This window comes from Hemitrygon akajei, chromosome 3 (genome assembly GCF_048418815.1).
Source record: "Hemitrygon akajei chromosome 3, sHemAka1.3, whole genome shotgun sequence".
Lineage (NCBI taxonomy): Eukaryota > Metazoa > Chordata > Chondrichthyes > Myliobatiformes > Dasyatidae > Hemitrygon > Hemitrygon akajei.
In genome coordinates this window covers 96,158,872-96,182,656 of record NC_133126.1, presented here as the reverse complement: position 1 = coordinate 96,182,656, position 23,785 = coordinate 96,158,872, and the positions used below count along the sequence as shown (strand labels likewise).

Below are 23,785 nucleotides of genomic sequence, written 5' to 3'. Positions count from 1 at the left end.
GTACCTGTTGATACTATTAATGGGGGGGGGTGTACCTGTGAATACTATCAATGGAGGGGGGGTGAACCTGTGAATACTATCAATGGGGGATGTACCTGTGAATACTATCAATGGGGGGTGTACCTGTTGATACTATTAATGGAGGGGGTGTGTACCTGTGAATACTATCAATGGGGGGAGAAGCTGTGAATACTATAAATGGAGGGGGTGTGTACCTGTGAATACTATCAATGGGGGGAGAAGCTGTGAATACTATCAATGGGGGTGTACCTGTTGATACTATCAATGGAGGGGCGGTGTACCTGTGAATACTATCAATAGAGGGGGGTTGTACCTGTGGATTCTATCAATGGAGGGGGGTGTACCTGTGAATACTATCAATGGGGGGTGTACCTGTGGATTCTATCAGTGGAGGGGTGTGTACCTGTGAATACTATCAATGGGGGGTGTTCCTGTGGATTCTATCAGTGGAGGGGGGGTGTACCTGTGAATACTATCAGTGGAGGGGGGTGTACCTGTGAATACTATCAATGGGGGGTGTACCTGTGGATTCTATCAGTGGAGGGGGGGGTGTACCTGTGAATACAATCAATGGAGGGGGGTGTACCTGTGAATACAATCAATGGAGGGGGGGTGTACCTGTGGATTCTATCAGTGGAGGGGGGTGTACCTGTGAATACTATCAATGAAGGGGGGTGTACCTGTGAATACTATCAATGGAGGGGGGGGGTGTACCTGTGAATACTATCAATGGAGGGGGGGGGTGTACCTGTGAATACTATCAATGGGGGGTGTACCTGTGGATTCTATCAATGGAGGGGGGGTGTACCTGTGGATTCTATCAATGGAGGGGGGGTGTACCTGTGAATACTATCAATGGGGGGTGTACCTGTGAATACTATCAATGGAAGGGGGGGTGTACCTGTGGATTCTATCAATGGAGGGGGGTGTACCTGTGGATTCTATCAGTGGAGGGGGGGTGTACCTGTGAATACTATCAATGGATGGGGGGGTGTACCTGTGGATTCTATCAGTGGAGGGGGGGTGTACCTGTGAATACTATCAATGGAGGGGGGGGGTGTACCTGTGAATACTATCAATGGGGGGTGTACCTGTGAATACTATCAATGGAGGGGGGTGTACCTGTGAATACTATCAATGGAGGGGGGGGTGTACCTGTGAATACTATCAATGGGGGGTGTACCTGTGGATTCTATCAATGGAGGGGGGGAGAACCTGTGAATACTATCAATGGAGGGGGGGGAGAACCTGTGAATACTATCAATGGGGGGTATACTTGTGGATTCTATCAATGGTGGGGGGGGGTTTACCTGTGGACACTATCAATGGGGGGGTATCTCTGGATTCTATCAATGGGGGCATGTGGATTATATCAATGGGGGGCCTTTCTGTGGATTCTATCAACGGTGGGGGGGTGTACCTGTGAATACAATCAATGGGGGTGTACCTGTTGATACTATTAATGGGGGGGGTGTACCTGTGAATACTATCAATGGAGGGTGGGCGTACTGGTGGATTGAATCAGTGGAGGAGGGTGTACCTGTGAATACAATCAATGGAGGGGGGGTGTACCTGTGAATACAATCAATGGAGGGGGGGTGTACCTGTGGATACTATCAATGGAGGGGGGGTGTACCTGTGAATACAATCAATGGAGGGGGGGTGTACCTGTGGATACTATCAATGGAGGGGGGGGTGTACCTGTGAATACTATCAATGGGGGGTGTACCTGTGGATTCTATCAATGGAGGGTGTACCTGTGAATACTATCAATGGAGGGGGGGTGTACCTGTGAATACTATCAATGGGGGGTGTACCTGTGGATTCTATCAATGGAGGGTGTACCTGTGAATACTATCAATGGGGGGGTGTACCTGTGAATACAATCAATGGAGGGGGGGTGTACCTGTGGATACTATCAATGGAGGGGGGGTGTACCTGTGAATACTATCAATGGGGGGTGTACCTGTGGATTCTATCAATGGAGGGTGTACCTGTGAATACTATCAATGGAGGGGGGTGTACCTGTGAATACTATCAATGGGGGGTGTACCTGTGAATACTATCAATAGAGGGGGGTGTACCTGTGGATTCTATCAGTGGGGGGTGTACCTGTGGATTCTGTCAGTGGGGGGTGTACCTGTGGATTCTGTCAGTGGGGGGTTTACCTGTGGATTCTGTCAGTGGGGGGTGTACCTGTGGATTCTGTCAGTGGGGGGTTTACCTGTGGATTCTGTCAGTGGGGGGTGTACCTGTGGATTCTGTCAGTGGGGGGTTTACCTGTGGATTCTGTCAGTGGAGAGGGGGGGTGTACCTGTGGTGTATGGGCAGGGTCCACTCTTCTCTGCAGCTCCTGATGTTCCTGCACATTTAACTGCTATGCAGCCAGCCAGGATTCTTTCAATGGTGTGTCTGTAGAGGTTCATTAGGGTGTTCCACGTCGGAACTCCTGAGAGAGTGAGGATGCCAGCATATGTTACTTGTGTTGGCATTTATATGCTGGGTCCAGGACAATGGATTTAAAGGTGCTGACTCCCCAATGCAGGCAAGCACATATTTGCCGTTCTTCCCTTTCCCAACGACAACTATCAGCTCTTTGGTTTCTCTGATGCCGAGCAAGAGATTGCTTCTGTGGCGCCACCCAACCAGGTGATCTGTCTGAGTCATCAGCCCTGTGATTCATCCCACAACCCTAGTGTCATTGGTGTATTTGAAGGTGGCATTCTCTGTGTGTAGCCACGCCAACACGTGCGTTTAAGACGTAGAGTGGGGAACTGAGCACATAGTCTTGAGGTAGACCTGTGTTAGTGATCGCTGAGGAGGAGATGTTGTTACCAATCCTCACTGCTGAGTTTTGTTGCAGAGGGAGGTACAACGGCCCACATTTTGAAGTTTGATATTGTGTGTAGGTGGGATATTTGTGTTGAATGCCAAGCTGCATTTGATGAACAGCAAACAGATGAATGAGTTCTTGTTGCCCAGAAGGCCCGGAGCTCAGTGAAGAGAGAGATTTTTTGTTAACCTGTTGTAGTGGTAGGCAAACTGGAACAGATCCAGGCTGTCTCTCCGGCAGGGGTTGATTCGTACTATAACCAACCCTTCACTGAGGTTGATGTAAATTACAGCACAGTAGTCATGGAGGCAGGTGATCTCACTCGCCTAGGGCAATGGTGTACTAGACACCTTTGTGAAACATGTGAGAACCTCATACCACAGAAGTGAGACAGACTGAATTTGACCACAGATACTCCAGCTAGATAGTCCACATAGATCTTCAGTATTTGGTCGTGTTCAAAATTGAAAGTAAATTTATTATCAAAGTATTTATATGTCACTATAAACACTCCTGAGATTTGCTTTCTTACGGCATTCTCAGTAAATCTAATGACCATATTGACTATTGCCCAGCTGCATTTACACCTACAGTGATTAAGTGTTTTGGTGTTGAAGCACATTGGCTCCTGTTTGAGAGACAACTTGGATTTGCTCCAGTTTGCATATCGGAGCAACAGGCAGGTCCAAAGCAGGTGCTATCTCATTGGCTCTTCACAAAACCTTGGAACATCTGGACAGCAAAGGTGCAAATATCTTTATCGATTACACCTCAGCATTCAATACCATTAACCCCTCAAAACTAATCTATAAGCTCCAAGACCTTGGCCTCAATATCTCATTGTCAATTGGATCCTAGATTTTCTCACTTGTAGACCCAGTCAGTTCAGATTGGCAACAACATCTCCTCCACAATCTCCATCAGCACAGGGTCACCACAAAGTTGTGTGCTTAGCCCCTTGCTTTACACTTATGACTGTGTGGCTAAGCACAGTTCCAAGTTTGTTGCACGCCAAACCAAAGATGGTGATGAATCAGCATTTAGGAGGGAGAATTTAAATCTGGCCGAGTGGTGCCATAACAACAACCTTTTACTCAATGTTGGCAAGACCAAGGAGCTGATTATAGAGTTGAGGAAGGGAAACTAGAGGTCCATGACCCAGTCCTCATCAGAGGTGGAGAGGGTCAGCAACTTTAAATTCCTAGGTGTTATTATTTTGGAGTATCTGCTCTGGGTCCAGCACGTAAGTGCAATTATGAAGAAAGCATTGCAGTGCCTCTACCTCCTTATGAGTTGGCGGAGATTCAGCGTTACATCTAAAACTGTTGCAAACTTCTATAGATTTGTGGTGGTGAGTATATTGACTGGCTGGATCAAAATCTGGTATGGAAACACCAATGTCCTTGAACGTAAAATCCTACAAAAGTAGTGGATTCAGCCCAGACTATCACATGTAAAGTTTTTCCAACCATTTTCCTCCTTTACTCCCTGTACCCCCATGACTGTGTCATCACCCACAGCTCCAATCTGCTAATTAACTTTGCTGACAACAGTACACTGATTGGCCTAATCTCAAATAATAATGAGGCAGCCTACAGAGAAGTCATCACCCTGACATAGCAGTGTCAAGAAAACAACCTCTCCCTCAATGTCGCAAAAACAAAGGAGCTGGTTGTGGACTACAGGAGGAATGGAGACAGGCTAGTCCCTATTGACATTAATGGATCTGGGGTTGAGAGGGTGAACAGCTTTAAGTTCTTTGGCATAAACATCACTGAGGATCTCACATGGTCTGCACATACCGGCTGTGTGGTGAAAAAGGCACAACAGCACCTCTTTCACCTCAAACGGTTGAAGAAGTTTGGTGTGAGTCCCCAAATCCTAAGAACTGTCTATAGGGGCACAATTGAGAGCATCCATACTGGCTGCATCACTGCCTGGTATGGGAACTGTACTTGCCTCAATCACAGGACTCTGCAGAGAGTGGTGCGGACAGCCCAGCGCATCCGTAGATGTAAACTTCCATCTATTCAGGACATTTACAAGGACAGGTGTGTAAAAAGGGTCTGAAGGACCCAAGTCACCCCAACCACAAACTGTTCCAGCTGCTACCATCCAGGAGACGGTACCGCAGCATAAAAGCCAGGGCCAACAGGCTCTGGGACAGCTTCTTCCACCAGGCCATCAGACTGATTAACTCATGCTGACTCAACTGTATTTCTATGTTATACAGTAATATATATTACTGTATAACACACACACAGATATATACACATACACATATACACACATATATATGTATGTATATTGACTATCCTGTCGTATATACTATTTATTATAAATTACTATAAATTGCACATTGCACATTTAGATGGACATGTAAGGTAAAGGTTTTTCTCCTCATGTATATGAAGGATGTAAGTAATAAAGTCAATTCAAATTCATCTATATCAAATGTGGTAAGAGAACAGCAGCCATTCCCCACCACCCAGGTCTTCTCACTGCTGCCATAAGGAAGAAGGTACAGGAGCCTCAGGATTCGTACCACCAGGTTCAAGAAGAGTTACTACCCCTGAACTATTGGGTTGCTGAGCAAAGGGGATAACTTCACTCAACTTCACCTACCCCATCGTTGAAATGTTCCCACAACCTATGGACTCACTTTCAAGGATTCTCCTCATCTCACATTCTCATTATTTATTGCTATTTATTTCTACTTGTATTTGCGTAGTTTCCTTGTCTTCTACACTCTGGATGGCCAGACTTTCATTGATTCTGTTATAAGGCAATAAGTCATAGGAACAGAATTAGTCCATTCAGCCCATTGAGTCTGTTCCGCCTTTCCATCATGGCTGATCCTATTCAACTTCAAACATCTGCCTTTTTGCTATGTCCTTTGATGCCCTGACCATGGTTATTATTCTATAGATTCATTGAGCATGCCCACAAGAAAATGAATCTCAGAGTTGTACATGGTGACATATATGTATTTTGATAATGAAATTTATTTTGAACTTTGAACTTTAGAATCAATGCACCCAATAGGGCAGACAACCAATGTGCAAAAACAAAAGAAGAAGAAAAAATAATAAATAAATTAGCAATAAATATTGAGAACATGAGATGAAAAGGCCTTGAAAGTGAGCTCATAGGTTGTAGGGACAGTTCTGTGATGGGGCTGTTATCCCCTCTGATGGTTGATGGGTTATTACTGTTCCTGAAGCTGGTGGTTTGAGTCCTGAGGCTCCTGTACTTTCTTCCTGATGGCAGCAGTGAGAGGAGAGCATGTCCTGGGTGGTGGGTGTTCCTGATGGTATTTGCTGCTTTCATATGATACTGCTCGATGTAAATGTACTCAACGGCAGCAAGGGCTTTACCTGTGGTGGACTCGGCCACATCCACTAATTTTTGTAAGAGTTCCATTCAAGCATATTGGTGTTTCTATATCAGGCTGTAATGCAGCCAGCCAATGAACTCTCCACCACACGTCTGCTGAAGTTTGTCTATAGGTCCACACTGACCTTTAGTACTCAACCATGTATACCATCTGGACCAAATGTCTTTTGTGGATTCATTCTCTTGAAGGTTGCTTGGATGTCATCCTCAGGGACCGAAGTTATTGGAATTGGTTTATTATTGTTGTATGTACTGAGCTTGTTTTGATCACAGTGCATTGAGGTGGTGCAAGGTAAAGTAATAACAGTATTCACAATAAAGTGTAATAGCTGCAGAGTAAATGCAAAGCAGGTGCACAGGAAAGTGCAAGGCCATAACGAGATGGATTGTGAGGTCAAGGGTCCATCTCATTGTACTGGGAAACCATTACTGGCTCACCTGGAAAAGCAGGAGCTTGTGTGGCTGTTCTCCCTATCAAAGCTTGCTTTAAAGACACCGAGCTCATCTGGGAGGGAGGGGTCGTTGCGAGTTACGCTGACCGATCAAGCCTGGAGGAAGTCATATTGTGCGAGACTTGCCACAGCTGACCATCTGTGATTCCAACTTTAGTCCAGAGTTACCTCTTTGCTCTTGCAGTGGCCTTTCATCAGGGTTTCTGCAAGGTTCAGAATGTTTTTGTGGGTACACGCTCATGCACACATGAAGTTGGTGATAAGACCATAAGATCACAAGATAAAGGAGCAGAATTAAGCAATTTGGCCCATTGAGTCTGCTCCACCATTCAATCATGGCTGATCCATTTTTCCTCTCAGCCCCAAAACTCCTGCCTCCCCCGCCCCCCCACCCACATATCCCTTCATGCCCTGATTAATCAAGAGTCTATCAACCTCTGTCTTAAATATACATAAAGACTTGGCCTCTACTGCTGCCTGTGGCAAAGAATTCCACAGATTCACCACTCTCTGGCTAAAGAAATTCCTCTTCATCTCTGTTCTAGAAGGACACCCCTTTATGTTGAGGCTCCCCCAGAGGATGACTGTGGCATATTCATGGTCAGTGTGAGTTGACCAAGGTGACTGTGGAGGGTCAATGTGAAGTGGCCACAGTCTCTGTAAGGTGACCAATGTCACTGTGGGGTTCAGTGTGAGTTGACCAAGGTTATTGTGGGGTGACTAGGAACTGAGAATAAGCTGTCTGTGGGTCAGTGTGACATTACCGGGGTTAAGCCAAGGCTGATTTTGGTAGAGATTGTATGGTGACCGAAAACAGGCCCAGCCTTCTCCCTTTCCCAGACTGACCATGGGAGTTACTGGTTCTTGTTTACAAATCAGGAGCAGTGGGCTTTGTAGCTGAACTACTACTGAAACAGATACTGATACTTTTTAACATGCCTTGAAAACATTTATGAAGTCAGCTTGACATTAGCGGTCGACAAACAATGAGAAGAATTAGAATCAAATTATTGTCTGAATGCAGGAAATGTTTATAATTTTCTGCTTTCCTTCCTGCATTTTATTTTTGGTATAGTGCTCTCCTCTATTACTGCACGTTGCCCTGTTTCCAGAGTTACACGGCAGTGAGCAGCCCTTGAAACAATGCCTGGGAACGTCCTACTACAAATCTTTAAAATTAAACCCTTGCGAATCAGCTTTACAATATACCTACCCTGTAGTGGCTTGAAGCCATGAAGTGACTGGAGTTTCATTTCTTGGAACACTGTGTTGGGCCCAGTACCTCTTTGTCTAAGGTTGCAACATCATCCACTGGAATGCTGAAGCATGCAGGCGTTAATTTAAGAGGGTTTCAGTTCAGGTGTGGCACCCCTTGTTGTTGAATATCCTGACTGTATACCCTTACAAATTCCAAATGGCCTTGGGGGAGTGGGCCCTGGTGTGCTGAAGAGTGAGGAGATCTGACGGGAGAGATTCTGACCAACCCATTCACAACTGCAACAACTCCAGTTGACTCTGCACGGTTGAAGAAAAGGCAAATACAGCTTGCAAAGAAACTACTCATGGGCGAATCCGTTGCCAAGCCATCGCACCTGAGTGTAAGCTCCACTGCCTGAGTGTTTGAACAAGCAGAGACATGCTGCAAGCCAGCAAAGTGGGCCTTCCACACACACCCAGAGCACACTCTTATAACCTACTGTTAGGTGGTAAGTAAACTTTCTCTTTGCTCTGAATTCCGTTGCAAATGAGAGAAAAATTTTAGTGCTTGATTCCGAAGTGATGTGAGTGCAGTTTGGGGTTGTGGGAGGCTGGGCTTTAAGTTCCGGCCAAACTAAATACCTGTGCTGCAGTCTGCAGGAGTTTTGCAAAACTCTGCTTGCCTTGTTTGCCAAGGGTAAGACAATGTAGACAAAGGGAAACCTCTGTAGTTGTTTCATGAGAGGCTGCAGGGTTAGAACGTAGCTGTGGGGAAGGTCAGCGGTGAGGATGAGGCAAGGGTTGTGGGGCAGGAGTAATGAGGGGCCGGTTGGCAGGGGCCGGTTGGCAGGGGCCGGTAATACTGCAACTCTAGTCGTCCATCAATTGTGTTCTGAACTCAGCTATCAGCACATCGCTTTCTGGCATAGTACATACAGCACATTCACAGGCCCTTTGGCCCAGGATGCTGTTCCAGACTAGTTAAACTAGTAATTAAATACGTAACTAAATGAACCCATTCTGCCTGTGCAATGTCCATATCCCTCCATTCTCTGCACATCCACGTGCTATCTAAGAGCCTTTTGAATGCCTCTGTCATACTTACCCCCCAACCACCCCAGGAGGTGTATTCCAGGCACCCACCAATCTCTCTGTAAAAAAAAAAACGTTTTTGCACGTCTCCTTTGAACTTGTCCCACCTCATCTTAAATGTATGTCCTCTAGTATTAGACATTTCAATCTTGGGTAAAAGATGTCTGTCTATGCCTCTTGTAATTTTATGTACTTCCTTCGTGTTCCCTCAGCCTCCACCACTTCGAAGAAAACAGCCCAAGTTTGTCCAGCATCTCCTTATAGCACATGCCCTCTAGACCAGGCAGCGTCTTGGTAAATCTCTTCTGCACCCTCTCCAAAGCCTCAACATCCTCCTATAAAGGGGCGACCAGTTAACCATTCCTATAGTGGGATGGTGTCTGTTTGTACCGGGGGTCCCTTGGATTGTGTCAGTGTCTAGGAGGGGTTCCTGGGAGTGTGTCTGTGTTAAAGGGGTGGAGGGCTTCCCAAGAGAATATTTGAGACTGGCTGATTTTATATAGTCATAGACCAGTACAGCATGAATGCAGGTTCTTTGGCTCAATCAGCCCATGCAAACCCAGCTAGTCCAAGTTTCCTGCTTTTGTCCCATTTGCTTCCAAGCTCCACCCCTCAATGCACCAAACCTCCTTAAAGCCTACTACTGTACCCGCCTCAGACACTTCCTCTGGCAGCTCATTCATCACACACTGCATGAAAAAATTGTCCTCAGGTCCCTTTTAAATCTATACTCCCCTCTTTTGGACTTCTCTACCCTAGGTACTCTGCCTGTTAGTCCCGGCAACGTCCTCATAAATCTTCACTGCATTCTTTCCAGTTTAACCACATCTTTCCCATAACAGGGTGACCAAAACTATACATTGAAACATGATATCCAAGATGTTGTGCTGATCCAGTTCGTAATCAAATGGCCAAATAAACTAAACCCTTCTGCCTAATAATTGTCATCTATAGTAATGATTCGGATGAGAATGTGGGATGCATAGTTAGTAATTTTGCGCATGGCATTAAAATTTGTGATATAGTGGACAGTGAATTAGATTACAATGGGATCTGGATCAGCTGGGAAAATGGGCCAAGAAACGACAGATGGAGTTTAATTCAGATAAATACCAGGAGCTGCATTTTGGTAAGGAAAAGCAGGGTAGGACTTACACAGCAAATCATAGAGGGTGCAGGTGCATAGTACCTTGAAAGTGGCAATCCAGGTAGACAGGATGGTGAAGAAGGCATTTGGCATGCTGGCCTTCGTCAGTCTGTCACTGAGAACAGGAGTTGGGATGTCACGTTACAATCACACAAACCTTGTAGCCACATTTGAGCTATTGTGTTCTGGTCACCCTGCTTCAGGAAGATGTAATTAAACTGGAAAGGATGCAGAAGTGATTGATGAAGATGTTACTGACACTGGAGGGTTCAATTTATGGGAAGAGGCTGAATGAGTTGGGACTTCTTCTCCTCTGGAGTATTGGAGACTGAAGTGCAACCTCATGGAGATTTATAAAAACATTTGGGGGCGTAGATAAGGTGAATTGGCCACAGTCTTTTCTCCGAGGGTAGTGGAGTCCAGGACTGGAAGGCGTAGCTTAAAAATGAGAGGGGAAAGATTTAAAAGGGACTTGAGGGAAAACTTTTTCAGACAGTGAGTGGTGGATATATGGAGCGAGTTGCCAGAGGAAGTGGTTAGAGGAGGGTACGGTTATAATACTTAAAAGACATTTGGATAGGAGACTTCGTTGGAAAGGTTTTGAGGGAGTGGACTCGCTCAGGTAGGCAACTTAGCCAACATGGATGAGTCGAGCCAGAGGGTTTGTTTTCCACGCTGTGTAACTGAATAATTATATCTGTCTATGCCGCTAACGTGTCCATATTTCCAGGATGGTGTCCGTACTTATGGGGTTTCCCTGAGAGTTTACCAGCAGATTCGGGAGGTCCCTTGTAGTGTGTCACCTCTTTGGTCTAGTCCATTTGCAGCTTTGCAGTTCCTTCAGTTCGGAGCCTGAAAGCTGCTTGTCTGATTATTTGTGCGCTGACATCCACCGTTTGTTACAGGTCCCTACAAGATCTTACTCTGTGCTTGTGTTTCCCATTGGCTGCAGTCAGATGTGAGGAATGTGATCACCTGAGTTTTCTGTCCCAGCCCCAGCTTGTCCCTGCCTCCAGACACGTGGTTTTCTTTGCTTTCTCTCTCTCTCTTGCGGCAGGTTTGTTTCCCGAAGCTCTGCTTCATCAGCTCGAAATGTGGAAGAAACGGAAAGCCCGTCAACTGGAAATTTCAGCTCCCGTCAACTTCCAGCACAGGGTCCACACCTCCTTTGACCCACAATGCCAGAAATTTATTGGGCTTCCCAAGCAGTGGCAGGGGCTGCTGGCGGATGATGTAAAGCAGCCAAAACCTCTGGAAGATCACTCCATAGTTATGTCTGAGGATGTGGCACCATTAAAGGTAATTTATGCTTACTGTGTGTGGGGGGTAATTGGTCTCTGGGACTGTGGGCGAAGGGTATTGAGGCCGATGTCTATAGATACTGAGGGTGAGAGCAGCCCACGTTGAAGGGCTGAGATTCTGTGGATGTGGATGGAGCATTGTCTGGTTGAGTGGTATTTCAACAACATCCTTGCATTCAGTGATAGCAAGAGCAGGGAATTGATTGTGGACTTCAGGAAGGAGAAGTCAGGAGAACTAACACTGATCCACATTGAGGGGTCAACAGAGGAAAGGGTGAGCAGCTTCAGGTTCCTGGGGTCAACATCTTCGAGAATCTCTCCTGGGCCCCCAGCACGTTGATGCCGTCATGGAGAAGGCACACCAGCAGCTCCATCAGAAGTTTGAGGAGATTTGGTATGTCACTCTTACATATGCAGATATACAGTGGGGTGTATTTTGAGTGGATGCATCTCAACCTGGTCTGGAGGCTCCAATGTGTAGGATTGCAAGAGACTGCGGAGGGCTGTAGACTCAGCCACCTCCATCATGGGCACAACCCTCCCACCATCAAGGACATCTTCAAAAAGTGCTGCCTCAGGTGGGTGGCCGTCCATCTCCAGCCGGGACATGCCCCGTTCTCACTACTACCATCACGAATGAACTACAGCAACCTAAAAACAGCCACTCAATGACTCAAGAACACCTTCTTCTCTTTCACCTTTAGATTTATGAATAGTACATCAACACTTGCTCGTTATTCATAAACACGAGAAATTCTGCAGATGCTGGAAATCCAAAGCCACACATGAGATTTGTTACTTATCAACTGCAATGCAGTGCAAATCATAAAAATTACGATAGGTTACAAGCAAGTAAACAGTGCTCAAGAGGGATAATGAGGATCGTTCATGGACCATTCAGACATCTGACGGTGGAGGGGAAGAACGTGTTCCTAAGTCATGAGTGATACTCTTCAGCTCCTTTACCTCCTCTCTGATGGTAGTAATGAGAAGAGAACATGTTCCAGATGGTGAGGGTCCTTAATGATGGATGCCACTTTCCTGAGGTACTGCCTCGAGAAAATGTCCTCGATGGTGGGAGGGTTGTGTCAGTGATGGAGCTGGCTGAGTCTGGAAAATGCTCTGCAGCCTCTTGTGACCCTGTGCGGTGGAGTCTCCAGGACCAGTCAGAATGCTCTCCATTGTACATCTGGTGTAGTTTGCATGAGTCTGTGGGATGTATCAAATCTCCTCAAGCTGCTAATGGAAAACACAATCAAGCTCCTGGCATGCCTCCTCCATGTATCAATGTACAGAATAGAATCTGAGATGTTGGTGCCCGGGAACCTGAAGCTGCTCACCCTTTCTACCGCTGGCCCCTCAATGAGGACTGGTGTGTATTCTCCGCATTTCCCTTTTCTGAAGTCCATAATTAATTCCTTGGTCTTGCTGACATTGAGTGTGAGGTTGTTATTGTGAAGCCACTCAGCCAGCTGATCTGTCTGTCTCCTATATGCCTCCTCATTGCCATCTGACCAGGAAATCCAAGAGCTAGTTTACTGCAAACATACAACATCTCTGGACTAGAACTTCCCCATCTGTCAGTGAACAGTAGCAGCTCTACAGCCACCTGAACACTGAGCCTACTCAGGCACTGGCAATCCAGTGGTCATTGGACAGTGGGTAGAAGGTTCAACAACATGCTGTGCATCGTCAAAGCCACCTACACTGTAAACATCCACGGCCCTACCCAACTGACGGCTTAGAATGGAGGTGAACATCCAGGATTGAGGCCCAGTGAGTATTGGCTAGAAGGAACATGGACATCCTCAACTAAGACTCTGTCTTTGATATGAGCACCCTCGACTTCATCCAACAGCAGCCCATGTATGTTTTTTGTACAGGTTCCAAAGATCCCTGAAGGTGGTAGCACGGACAAGACGGTGAAGTAGACATATGGGATGCTTGCCTTTATTAGCTGGGATACAGAACAGCAGAGCAGGAATGTCTTGGTACAGCTTTATAAAACCTTGCTTAGAATGCAGCTAGAATATTGTGGTTACAATACTATAGGAAAGATGTTGATCGTCCTGGTGAAGGTACAGAGGAGGTTCTCCAGGATTCTGCCTGGGATGGAGTGTTTCAGCTGTCGGTTTTCAGTGGAGCAAAGTAGTGACCTAATAGGGATGTACAAAAATAATGAGAGGCATGGATAGGGTAGGTCATAAAAAGCCTTCCTCCATGTCAGAGTTGGGGGGGCAGTGGGTAGGTTTAAAATGTAACAGGTTTGAGGGAGATTTGAGGAAGAACTTTCTTCCCTATTTAGAGTAAGGCTGCAATCTGAAACACACTGCTTAAGAAGATGATGAAAAGGAAGGTAAACTCACAGCATTTAAGAAACATCTGGGTTAGCACTTGGATCTTCAAGGCATAGAAAGCTACGGACTAAGTGCTGGTAAATGCTGGATGAGTTGATGAGCTGATGGTTTCCCCACTGCTGTTCTGAAATTCAGTGTTTGAGTGTGTTGCTTGTGTTGATTGTGTTAATGAGAGTTCTTCTTCCTTGGAAAAGTCTTTTTTTCCTTATTTGGTGCATCCCAAAAGTCTGCAGTGATTCATTTGGTTTCTTTTCCCTGTTTCATGCCTGTGGTGTGAAGATTAGGCAAGGACTGGGGAGATAGTGAAGTGCTGGCACCTCATTACTCAGTGTGTGTCCTGAGCTCGGTAGTCCAGGAGGCAGATTGTGATTAAGTAGCATTGGTGAAGTAAATGTCTTACTTTTATTCTGAAGGCAGTGTGTGACTGGGGGAGTGAGTGCAGAGCGGTCAGTGTTTAAGAATAGGTCACAGACAAGAGAGAATCTGCAGATGCTGGAAATCTGAGCAATGCTGGAGGAACTCAGCAGGCCAGGCAGCATCTATGGAACAGTCGACAGTTTGGGCCGAGACCCTTCGGCAGGACTCTGAGTATAGGTGCAAGTTTGAAGAATGTATATAGTTGGCATGGTGATCAGGTATTTGAAGGTGTAGGTAAGTGTCAGTGCATGGAGTGCAGGTCCGATCTATTCTTGTCTGAAGTCCTGTGTGCTTCTGAAGTAAAAGCAGAAAGTGTTGGAATAACTCAGCAGGTCTGTGGGCTAAAGTCCTTACATTGGAATGGAGAAAGAGAGAAAACAAGTTAGCCTAGTTGGTAGTGGAGTGCGAAGAGTGAAACAGTGGTTATGTTTGTAAAAGGGTAATATAACGTAGCCATTAAATGAACAGTCTGTGTAATGTGTTGCTAGTATTGTGAAATTCATGTTGCGTTCCTCCATAGGCTGCATAATCTCATTGATAGTCACCTGAATTCATCCAAACAAAGCAGTGTAAAGCACAAGAAATAACATGTTCCTTTGCTGTACTACTCATTCTTGCTTGCTAATTAGCTATGGTCTTTAACTGTAAGTGGAGTGCTTGTGTTTTGTCCAGACCCCGGTTGGTCATACTTGCCAGGTAAATTGGAGCTTCCTCCTTCCAGCTCCAGTGATCCAGGTTTGAGCCTGATCTCTGGCGAACGTTGTGACTCTGCAGTAAGCTGTTTTTGAGCAAATCGCCTGATGTAAGAAAATGTGTGAAATACAAACTATATCGTGCCCTTTGATCTTACAGTGTATATTTCTATCTTTGTATTACTTAAATTGTCTGTTTCATTGCACAGCCTATCGTCCGTGGAAGTGTACCAGCAATGAATAGTTACCTCACAGGGCTGCTGTCCGATCTGAGGGAGCTCTCGTTTACAGGATCCAACTCTTTACGAAGAAATACCATTTGCTTTTCCCAAAGGAAAGAGTGGCCACTGAGGGGATTCAAGGAAGGTGACACTCAAGAAATGCTGCTAAAGCATGCAAGTTATACGGGACGTTGGAGCAGTAATCTCTCCAGAGATCAGGAAAGATGTTGTAAAGGGGAGAATGGAAGTCTCACGGCTAGGCTCCATCTGCCAAAGAGTTCACATTTGCAACAGAATGATGGTGGGATTCACGGGACCAAATTAACCCAGAACCTGACCATCCCCTCACTGGAATATGAACGGCAGAGAACAGAGTCTTTCAATAATGTACAAAGTCTTGCACCTCAACCAGGGAACTCTGTCAACCCACCAGACAGAAGTGCCTTTGGACCAGACTCTCCACAGGGAACAAAACCAAGGAGAAGAAACAGTATTGGCTGGAGACCCATTAGCTGCTTTTTCATTCAGTCCAGCCCGAAGCAGTCAAGAGATCAGGCTTCCACCTGGGGCACTTCCCCTCGGGCAAACGAATCAGCGGACCTCTCACTCGGCACTTCAGCAAGAGTCACCTCAGCTAGCAAGAATCAGGTATGGGTCTGCAAGAACCTTAGTACTTTGTACTTTTAGTCTCAGTGTAGCAATCTGCACTGTGGGGGCAATCCTTCTATTTGAGACACAGATATTCACAAGCTGAAGTCTCTTACTTTCTATTTATTGGCCATTAACACAGGAATTGATTGTGGTAGTTTAGTGTGTGGCACCCTGCATAAGTAGTTAAGTAACTGGGAGTTTTAATCTGTTCCACAGCAAACTGAATATGAAGTATCTGCTAATCTTCATAAATTTGAAGCATTATTTTGAATCCCAGCAGGTTTATCAATATGTTTGCTGAAGAACATTGTAGCGTTGTACAGCACAAAAGCAGACTCTTTAGCCCATGTTAATCATGATAGCTAGCGAACCAATTTCATTTGCTCAAGTATCCTTCTACTTTTCTATCCGCATGCCTTTCCAAACAACTTTTAAACATTGTAATTGGCAGGGTGGAGATACGTCTCTACCAAAGGAGGTGTAAGACATTCCTTCCCTCCGCTAGCTTGCAAGGTCACCCTTGGACAAGGTGTAGCACTTGCTTGGCCCCTCAGACCGGGTCACGTGAAGCCGTGGGAGCAGGAGGTGGATGTTTGTACAGGCTGTTCGGCTGTAACCAATTGCTGCAGACTGCAAAATGCCTTCACCTTCAGAGACGCTGGCTAGTGTGCTGTTGGCCACTTCCCAGGAACATTTGCAATTTTGCCAAATTAGGAGGGTGTAGCAACTTGCAGAATTCTGCCAAAGGGGATAGGTTTGTCAAGTGCGCAGGTAAATGAGAGATTAAGTTGAATGCAGTGAATTATACTCTGTGGCATGAGATGTAACAAATACATTAAAAATGGCTAAACATGTATATAGGAAGCAGCAACTAGAAAAATATATCTCAGAGAGATATACTTCAAGTCGCTGTTTGCTCGATCCATCTTTGCCCATTTTTATGTATTTGTTACATTTCTCTGAGATAAGTAGGGAAATAACCTAGCCCAGAAAAACTGAAGAGAATGTAGGCAAGTAGATGATGTTTGAAGCTGAAATGTGGAAACAGGAAATGATCAGGGCAAAGGAGGGACACATTGCTGCAGGAAGTGACATTCATGTTGGCAACAGGACACCTAATGCAGGAAATACGTCAAGGCATTTCTCGACAATGTAGTCAGAAGGATGTTACTACTAAGCAAAAGAATTTAATTTGGTACAGTACTGCGCAAAAGTCTCTATTGTGCACTGTGAGTGGGAAGGGGACAGGGAGAGGGGGATCATGGTTGGGAAATGGGGAAAGGAGAGGGGATGGAATGGGAAGCACCAGAGGGACATTCTGTAATGATTAATACACCAATTGTTTGGAATCATATGACTTTGCCTGGTGTCTCAGGACTGGGTGTACCTGCACCCACACCACCCCTGCCTCTGGCACTCCTTCTCTGCCACCTGTCCCACACCCTCCCATGGCACTCCACCCTCACCAATTCCAACATTCTTTGCTCCTGCCAGATTTACAAACGTGCTCTGCTCTAGACGTACAAAAAAGCTGGATGAACTCAGCAGGTCAGGCAGCATCTGTTGAAAGAAGCAGTCAACGTTTCGGGTCGAGACCCTTTGTCAGGACTGAAGGAGGGGGCAGGGGCCCTATAAAGAAGGTGGGGAGAGGGTGGAAAACCAATCAGAGGAAAGATCAAGGGGTGGGGGAGGGCTATGTCCATACGTGGCCTCCTCTACTGCCATGATGAGGCCAAACTTCGGTTGGAGGAACATCTCATATACTGTCTGGGTAGTCTCCAGCCCCTTGGTATGAACATCAAATGCTCCAACTTCCGGTAATTCCCTCCCTCTCCCTTCCCCCATCCCACCTTCACTCTGTCTCCTCTTCTAGCTGCCTATCACCTCTCATGACTCTGCCTTCTTCTACTATCCATAGTGCTTTCCCCTTAGATTCCTGCTTCCCCTCCCCCACCCCTTGATCTTTCCTGATTGGTTTTCCACCCTCCCCCACCTTCTTTATAGGGCCCCTGCCCCCTCCTTCTTTAGTCCTGATGAAGGGTCTCGGCCCGAAACGTTGACTGCTCCTTTCAACGGATGCTGCCCGACCTGCTGAGTTCATCCAGCTTGTTTGTATGTCTTGATTTGACCACAGCATCTGCAGTGAACTTTGTGCTTTGCTCTACATTGACAAGTACAGTATTATTCAAAGTCTTAGGTTACGTCCACACTACACCGGATAAATCTGTAACTGAAGCTTTTTCTCTTCGTTTTTACCCTCCGTCCACACTAAAACGGTGTTTTCATTCCCCGAAACTGGAGCTTTTCAGAAACGCTCTCCAAAGTGTGTATTTTTGAAAATGCCAGATCAGTGTGGATGGAGTAACCAGAGACTTTTGAAAACGCTGTCAGACAGCAGCACGCTATTTCATTGTTTTCCTGAACGCAACCTAACAATTTCAGAACAGATGGCAACGAGACTGAAGCCAGAAGAGTTAGAAATGTACTCACCAAATACTTTGACCCATAACTTACTGAATAAATAAGTATACTCACTTTGCCCTGTTTTCTGTCCTTGCTCGTATGAAGGTGGTTTACCTATTTATGCAAGTACTTCTCTGACAATAGATGTGTAACAGCCTAATGTAACATTGTATGGAAATACAAGATAACACTGATGCAGACATGTTTTATACATTTAACAAGGTGCTTTATTAATGCAACAGTGTTAGTCAGTTTTTCAATGTACGTCATCAGCCGGGTCAATCTGTCCATGAACTCCCTGTCGGCTGCCGCCGTACGCTCCAGTATTTGTTTTTTTTAAACTTTTAAAATTTATTTATTTATTTATTAAATTTTAGAAATTACAAAGAATAAATGTGATATAAAATAGTAAGAAAAATAATATTAACCCTCCCCCTCCCCTTAACCCTCCCTCCCCTTAACCCTTATCTAAAGAAAGAAAAAAAAAGGAAAGAAGAGAAAGATTGCCTGGATATCGGAGGATCCCCACATGCTCCATAGAGTTCAAAATAATTTTAATATTTATTTTTACTTTCCCCCATTACTTTATAATTTTATCTTCAAAGGACCTATGTATTTAATCCTATCTTTTGTAAGTATGGGAACCAAATTTTCAAAAATATATCATATTCATTTCTTAGATTGTATGTAATTTTTTCAAGTGGAATACAACTATGTATTTCATTATTCCAACGATCCAGAGTTAAATATAAATCAGATTTCCAAGTAACTGCGATAACTTTTTTAGCTAATGCCAGTGCAATTTTTATAATTTTTTTCTGATACTTATTCAATTTAAGTTTCGGTACTGTCCCTTCAATGTCTCCTAATAAAAATAATAGTGGACTATGTGGGAGTTGTACTCCAGTAATCTATTCCAATAAAAGTCTTAAATTTATCCAAAATGGTTGAATTTTAAAACAAGACCAAGTAGAATGTAAAAAAGTACCAATTTCTTGATAACATCGAAAACATTGGTCAGACATATTTGAATTTAATCTATTTATTTTCTGTGGTGTTATATATAATTGATGTAAAAAATATTGTATTAATCTAAGTCAAACATTTATTGTATTTCTCATACTATCAGAACATAATCTTGACCAGTTTTTTCCATCAATTTTAACATTCAAATCAGATTCCCATTTTTGTCTTGATTTATGAATTCCTGATTTAATTGTCTGTTTTTGAATCAAATTATACATACAAGATGTAAATTTTTTAATTTTTCCATTTTGAATTAATATTTCTATTTCACTAGGTTTTGGTATCAACATTGTTTGACCCAGCTTTTCTCGTAAATAAGCTTTTAATTGAAAATAACAGAAAAGAGTGTTATTTGATATTTTATATTTATTTTTTAATTGATCAAACAACATCAATATACCTCCTTCAAAACAATCACCTATATATTTAATCCCCTTTTGGAACCAATTATGTAAAAGTTTATTATCCATTGTAAAAGGAATAAGCCTATTTTGAATTAAAGTTCTTTTTGCTAATAAAGATTTCTTTATCTCATCATCCATATTTACCTTATTCCATAAATCAATCAAGTGTCTTAATATAGGAGATTCTATTTTTTCCCGTATCCATTTGGATTCCCATTTATATATAAAATCTTCTGGTATGTTTTCTCCTATCTTATCTAATTCTATTCTAATCCATGCCGGTTTCTCTTCATCAAAAAAAGACGCAATAAATCTAAGTTGATTTGCTTTATAATAATTCTTAAAATTTGGAAGTTGTAACCCTCCTAAATCAAATTTACATGTCAATTTTTCCAATGATATTCTTGACATCTTTCCTTTCCAAAGAAATTTCCTTACATATTTATTCAGTTCTTGAAAAAACTTCTGAGGTAATTGTATTGGTAGAGTTTGAAACAAATATTGCAATCTAGGAAATATATTCATTTTTACAGCATTAACTCTACCTATTAATGCTATTGGTAACATCATCCATTTATCAAGATCCTTTTTTATTTTTTTTAATAATGGCAAATAATTTTGTTTATATAAATTTTTTACATCATTATCAACTCTAATAGCTAAATATTTTATCCCATTTATTGACCATCAAAATTGAGTTACTAATTGACATTGATTATAATTTCCTTTGGTAAGGGGTAAAATTTCACTTTTATCCCAATTTACTTTATACCCTGATACTTTCCCATATTCTTCCAATCTAAAAGATAATCTTTGAAAAGATTGCAATGGGTTTGTTAAATAAATCAAAACATCATCAGCAAATAAATTAATCTTATATTCTTCTTGATTAACTCTAAAACCCCCAATGTCTGAATCTGTTCTAATTAATTCAGCTAATGGTTCTATTGCCAATACAAATAAAGCAGGTGATAATGGGCAGCCTTGTCTAGTTGACCTCGTTAAGCAAAATGGTGTTGAAATCTGACCATTTGTAACTACTTTAGCTTGAGGATTAGTATTTAAAGTTTTAATCTATTGTATAAGAGATTTTCCTAACTCATATTTTTCCAATACCTTAAATAAAAAATCCCATTCCAATCTATCAAATGCTTTTTCTGCATCTAAAGCAACTGCCACACTCATTTCCTCTCTTTTTTGTGCCAAATGAATTATACTAAGTAACCGGGTTATATTATCCATTGATTGTCTGTTTTTAATAAAACCTGTTTGGTCCATATGTATTAATTTTGGTAAATATTTAGATATTCTATTAGATAAAATTTTTGCTAGTATTTTATAATCTGTATTCAACAAAGAAATAGGCCTATATGATGTTGGTTTTAAAGGATCTCTATCTTTTTTTGGCAATACAGTTATGATCGCTGTTAAAAAAGATTGTGGGAGTTTATGCATTCTTTCCACTTGGTATATTAATTCCATAAAAGGAGGAATTAATAAATCTTTAATTTTTTTTTATAAAATTCAGGAGGAAAACCATCTTCTCCTGGGGATTTATTACTCTGAAGTGATCCTAAAGCTTCTTCAACCTCTTTTAATGTAAAGGGCATATCTAATCCTTTCTGTTCTTCCAAATTTAATTTTGGAAGGGTTATTTGTGATAAAAATTTATCTATCTCAGCAATCTTATTTTGTGATTCTGATTGATATAGTTCAGTATAAAATTTTTTAAAAGTTTCATTAATTTCTAAAGGCTTATAAGTAACCTTATTTACACTTGTTCTAATTGCATTTATTGTTTTAGAAGCCTGTTCTGTTTTCAACTGCCAAGCAAAAATTTTATGTGATCTTTCACCTAATTCGTAATATTTCTGTTTAGTTCTCATAATTACTTTTTCTGTATGATATGTCTGGAGTGTATTATATTGTAGTTTTTTTAATAACAAGTTGTCTTCGTTTTTCTTCTGTCATATATCTTTGAGATTCTTTTTCTAACTTTATGATATCTTTTTCCAATTGATCTATTTCTGCTGCATATTCCTTCTTAATTTTAGATGTATAATTTATAATCTGACCCCTTAAATATGCTTTCATTGCTTCCCATAATACAATTTTATCCTCAACTGAATGTAGATTTGTATCCAAAAAAATTGAATTTGTTTTTTCATAAAATCACAAAAATCTTGATGTTTTAATAAAATTGAATTAAATCTCCATCTATAGATCGATTACTCCTTATCCATCATTATCATTGTCATTATCAAAGGGGAATGATCTGACAGTATTCTTGCTTTATATTCCACACTTTTCACTCTATCTTGAATATTTTTTGATAATAAAAAAATCAATCCTTGAGTAAGTTTTATGTCTATTTGAATAAAATGAATAATCTCTTTCTCTTGGATTAATTTTTCTCCATATATCAATCAGGTTAAATCTTTCATTAATGATAAAGTTAGTTTTGTTACTTTTGATTTTGTAACAACTTTAGTTGACCTATCCAAAACTGGATCTAAACAAAAATTTAAATCGCCACCTATTAATATTTTATCATGTGCATCAGCCAAGTTCAAAAAAACTTCTTGTATGAATTTTGCATCATTTTCATTTGGTGCATAAATGTTCATAAAAGTCCATAATTCTGAAAATATTTGACAATGTATAATCACATATCTCCCCACAGAATCAATTATTACATTTTGTATTTTAATTGGTAAAGATTTATTAACCAAAATTGCAACTCCTCTCGATTTTGAATTAAATGAAGCTGCAATTATATTTCCAACCCAATCTCTCTTTAATTTATGTTCTGTTTCTGTTAAATGTGTTTCTTGTAAAAAAGCTATATCTCCTTTCATTTTCTTAATATATGTTAAAACTCTTTTTCTTTTCACAGGTCCATTAATTCCATTAACATTAAAACTTTAAAAATTAAGTAAATTAATCATTCATACCTTGGGAACATCAAATTCTCCATGTTGCTATGAGTCTCTCCCCAACCATCTCCAGGCAAAAAAGAAGAAAAATAGAAGAAAGATAGCTAATATATAAAAAAAACAAAATACCCCCCCCACTAATGTTGTGAGTAAAAAGAACACAACATTCCCCCCCCCCCATTTTATGGGTCATGGCAATCGCCATGATTGTACACGTGAAAACCGCAGCCATCGATCAGGAGCTCCTCCAGCTCCCCCGCAAAAAAAAGAAAATATATTAATGGAGAAAAAAAAAATTAATGTCTCTACTCCCAATTAATACTCTTCCCCGCCGATTTGCGCAGTCTTCGAAGTAGTAGCTTCCTTCTGTTTCAGTTTAGGAGCCATATCTAAAGATAATCCTGAGTTGCTTATAAATAGTTTCTAGTAGGTATTTGTTAACTCTTCTTCATTTAAACACTATTTCATTACTTTTTACGAGGGAGCTGGATTCCCAGCGTCCCCCCCCCCCCCGGTTTTTTTTACTTTTTAAGTTCTCCTGCGCGGGAGCCAACAGTTGCCCGTTGTTTAAGTTTTTCTGGTCTGTAACTGCACAAACGCGCACTTTCACGGCGAGATTCCACACCAAACGTGTGGCTTGTTATCGGTAGATGTGTCCTGTGCATGTGCAGTAGGAGGAGATTCACCGTTTCAGTGTGGATAGAGATGTTTTCAAAAACGCTTAGTGTGGATGCCTATTGTTTTTACGCGAAACTGGCATTCTCAAAATTATCCGGTCTAGTGTGGATGTAGCCTGAGGCACAGTACATACGTTTGCCTAGGACTTTTGCACAGTATTGTAGATTATGAAGTCATACAACCCTGAAGCAGATCCTCCAGAGCGACTTATCCATGCTGACTGAGTTGTCTATCTGAGCTGATCCCACGTGCGTGTCTTTGACCTATATCCCCCAAATTATGCACCTGTCCAATTAGATGTTGTAATTGTACCTGAGTCCGCTGGCTTCTTAACCCACATACCCATCGCCATCTGTGTGGAAAAACTTGCCTCTCAGGCCCCCTTTCAAACGTACCTTACACTTGTGCATCCTAGATTTAGACTCCTCTATCCTGGGAAAAAGTCAGTGACCGTTCACCTTGACTACCCCTCATGATTTTGTAAAGCTTTATAAGGTCACC

At 42.4% G+C, this 23,785-nt stretch overlaps 1 protein-coding gene across 2 annotated transcripts in view; it reads left to right on the top strand.

Moving 5' to 3' along the window:
* Positions 1–23,785, top strand: part of LOC140725233 (serine/threonine-protein kinase PAK 4-like) — a 143,653-nt gene that overhangs the window by 64,604 nt on the left and 55,264 nt on the right. Inside the window, exons 2-4 of one of the 2 annotated variants that reach the window (XM_073040414.1) lie at positions 7,778–8,408; positions 11,196–11,437; positions 15,115–15,774. In XM_073040414.1, coding sequence (XP_072896515.1) covers positions 8,339–8,408; positions 11,196–11,437; positions 15,115–15,774 — 972 coding nt within the window. In that variant the 5' untranslated portion in view covers positions 7,778–8,338. Of the gene's footprint in view, positions 1–7,777; positions 8,409–11,195; positions 11,438–14,140; positions 14,184–15,114; positions 15,775–23,785 lie in introns of those variants that run through there. The other variant, XM_073040415.1, reaches the window with a different exon arrangement.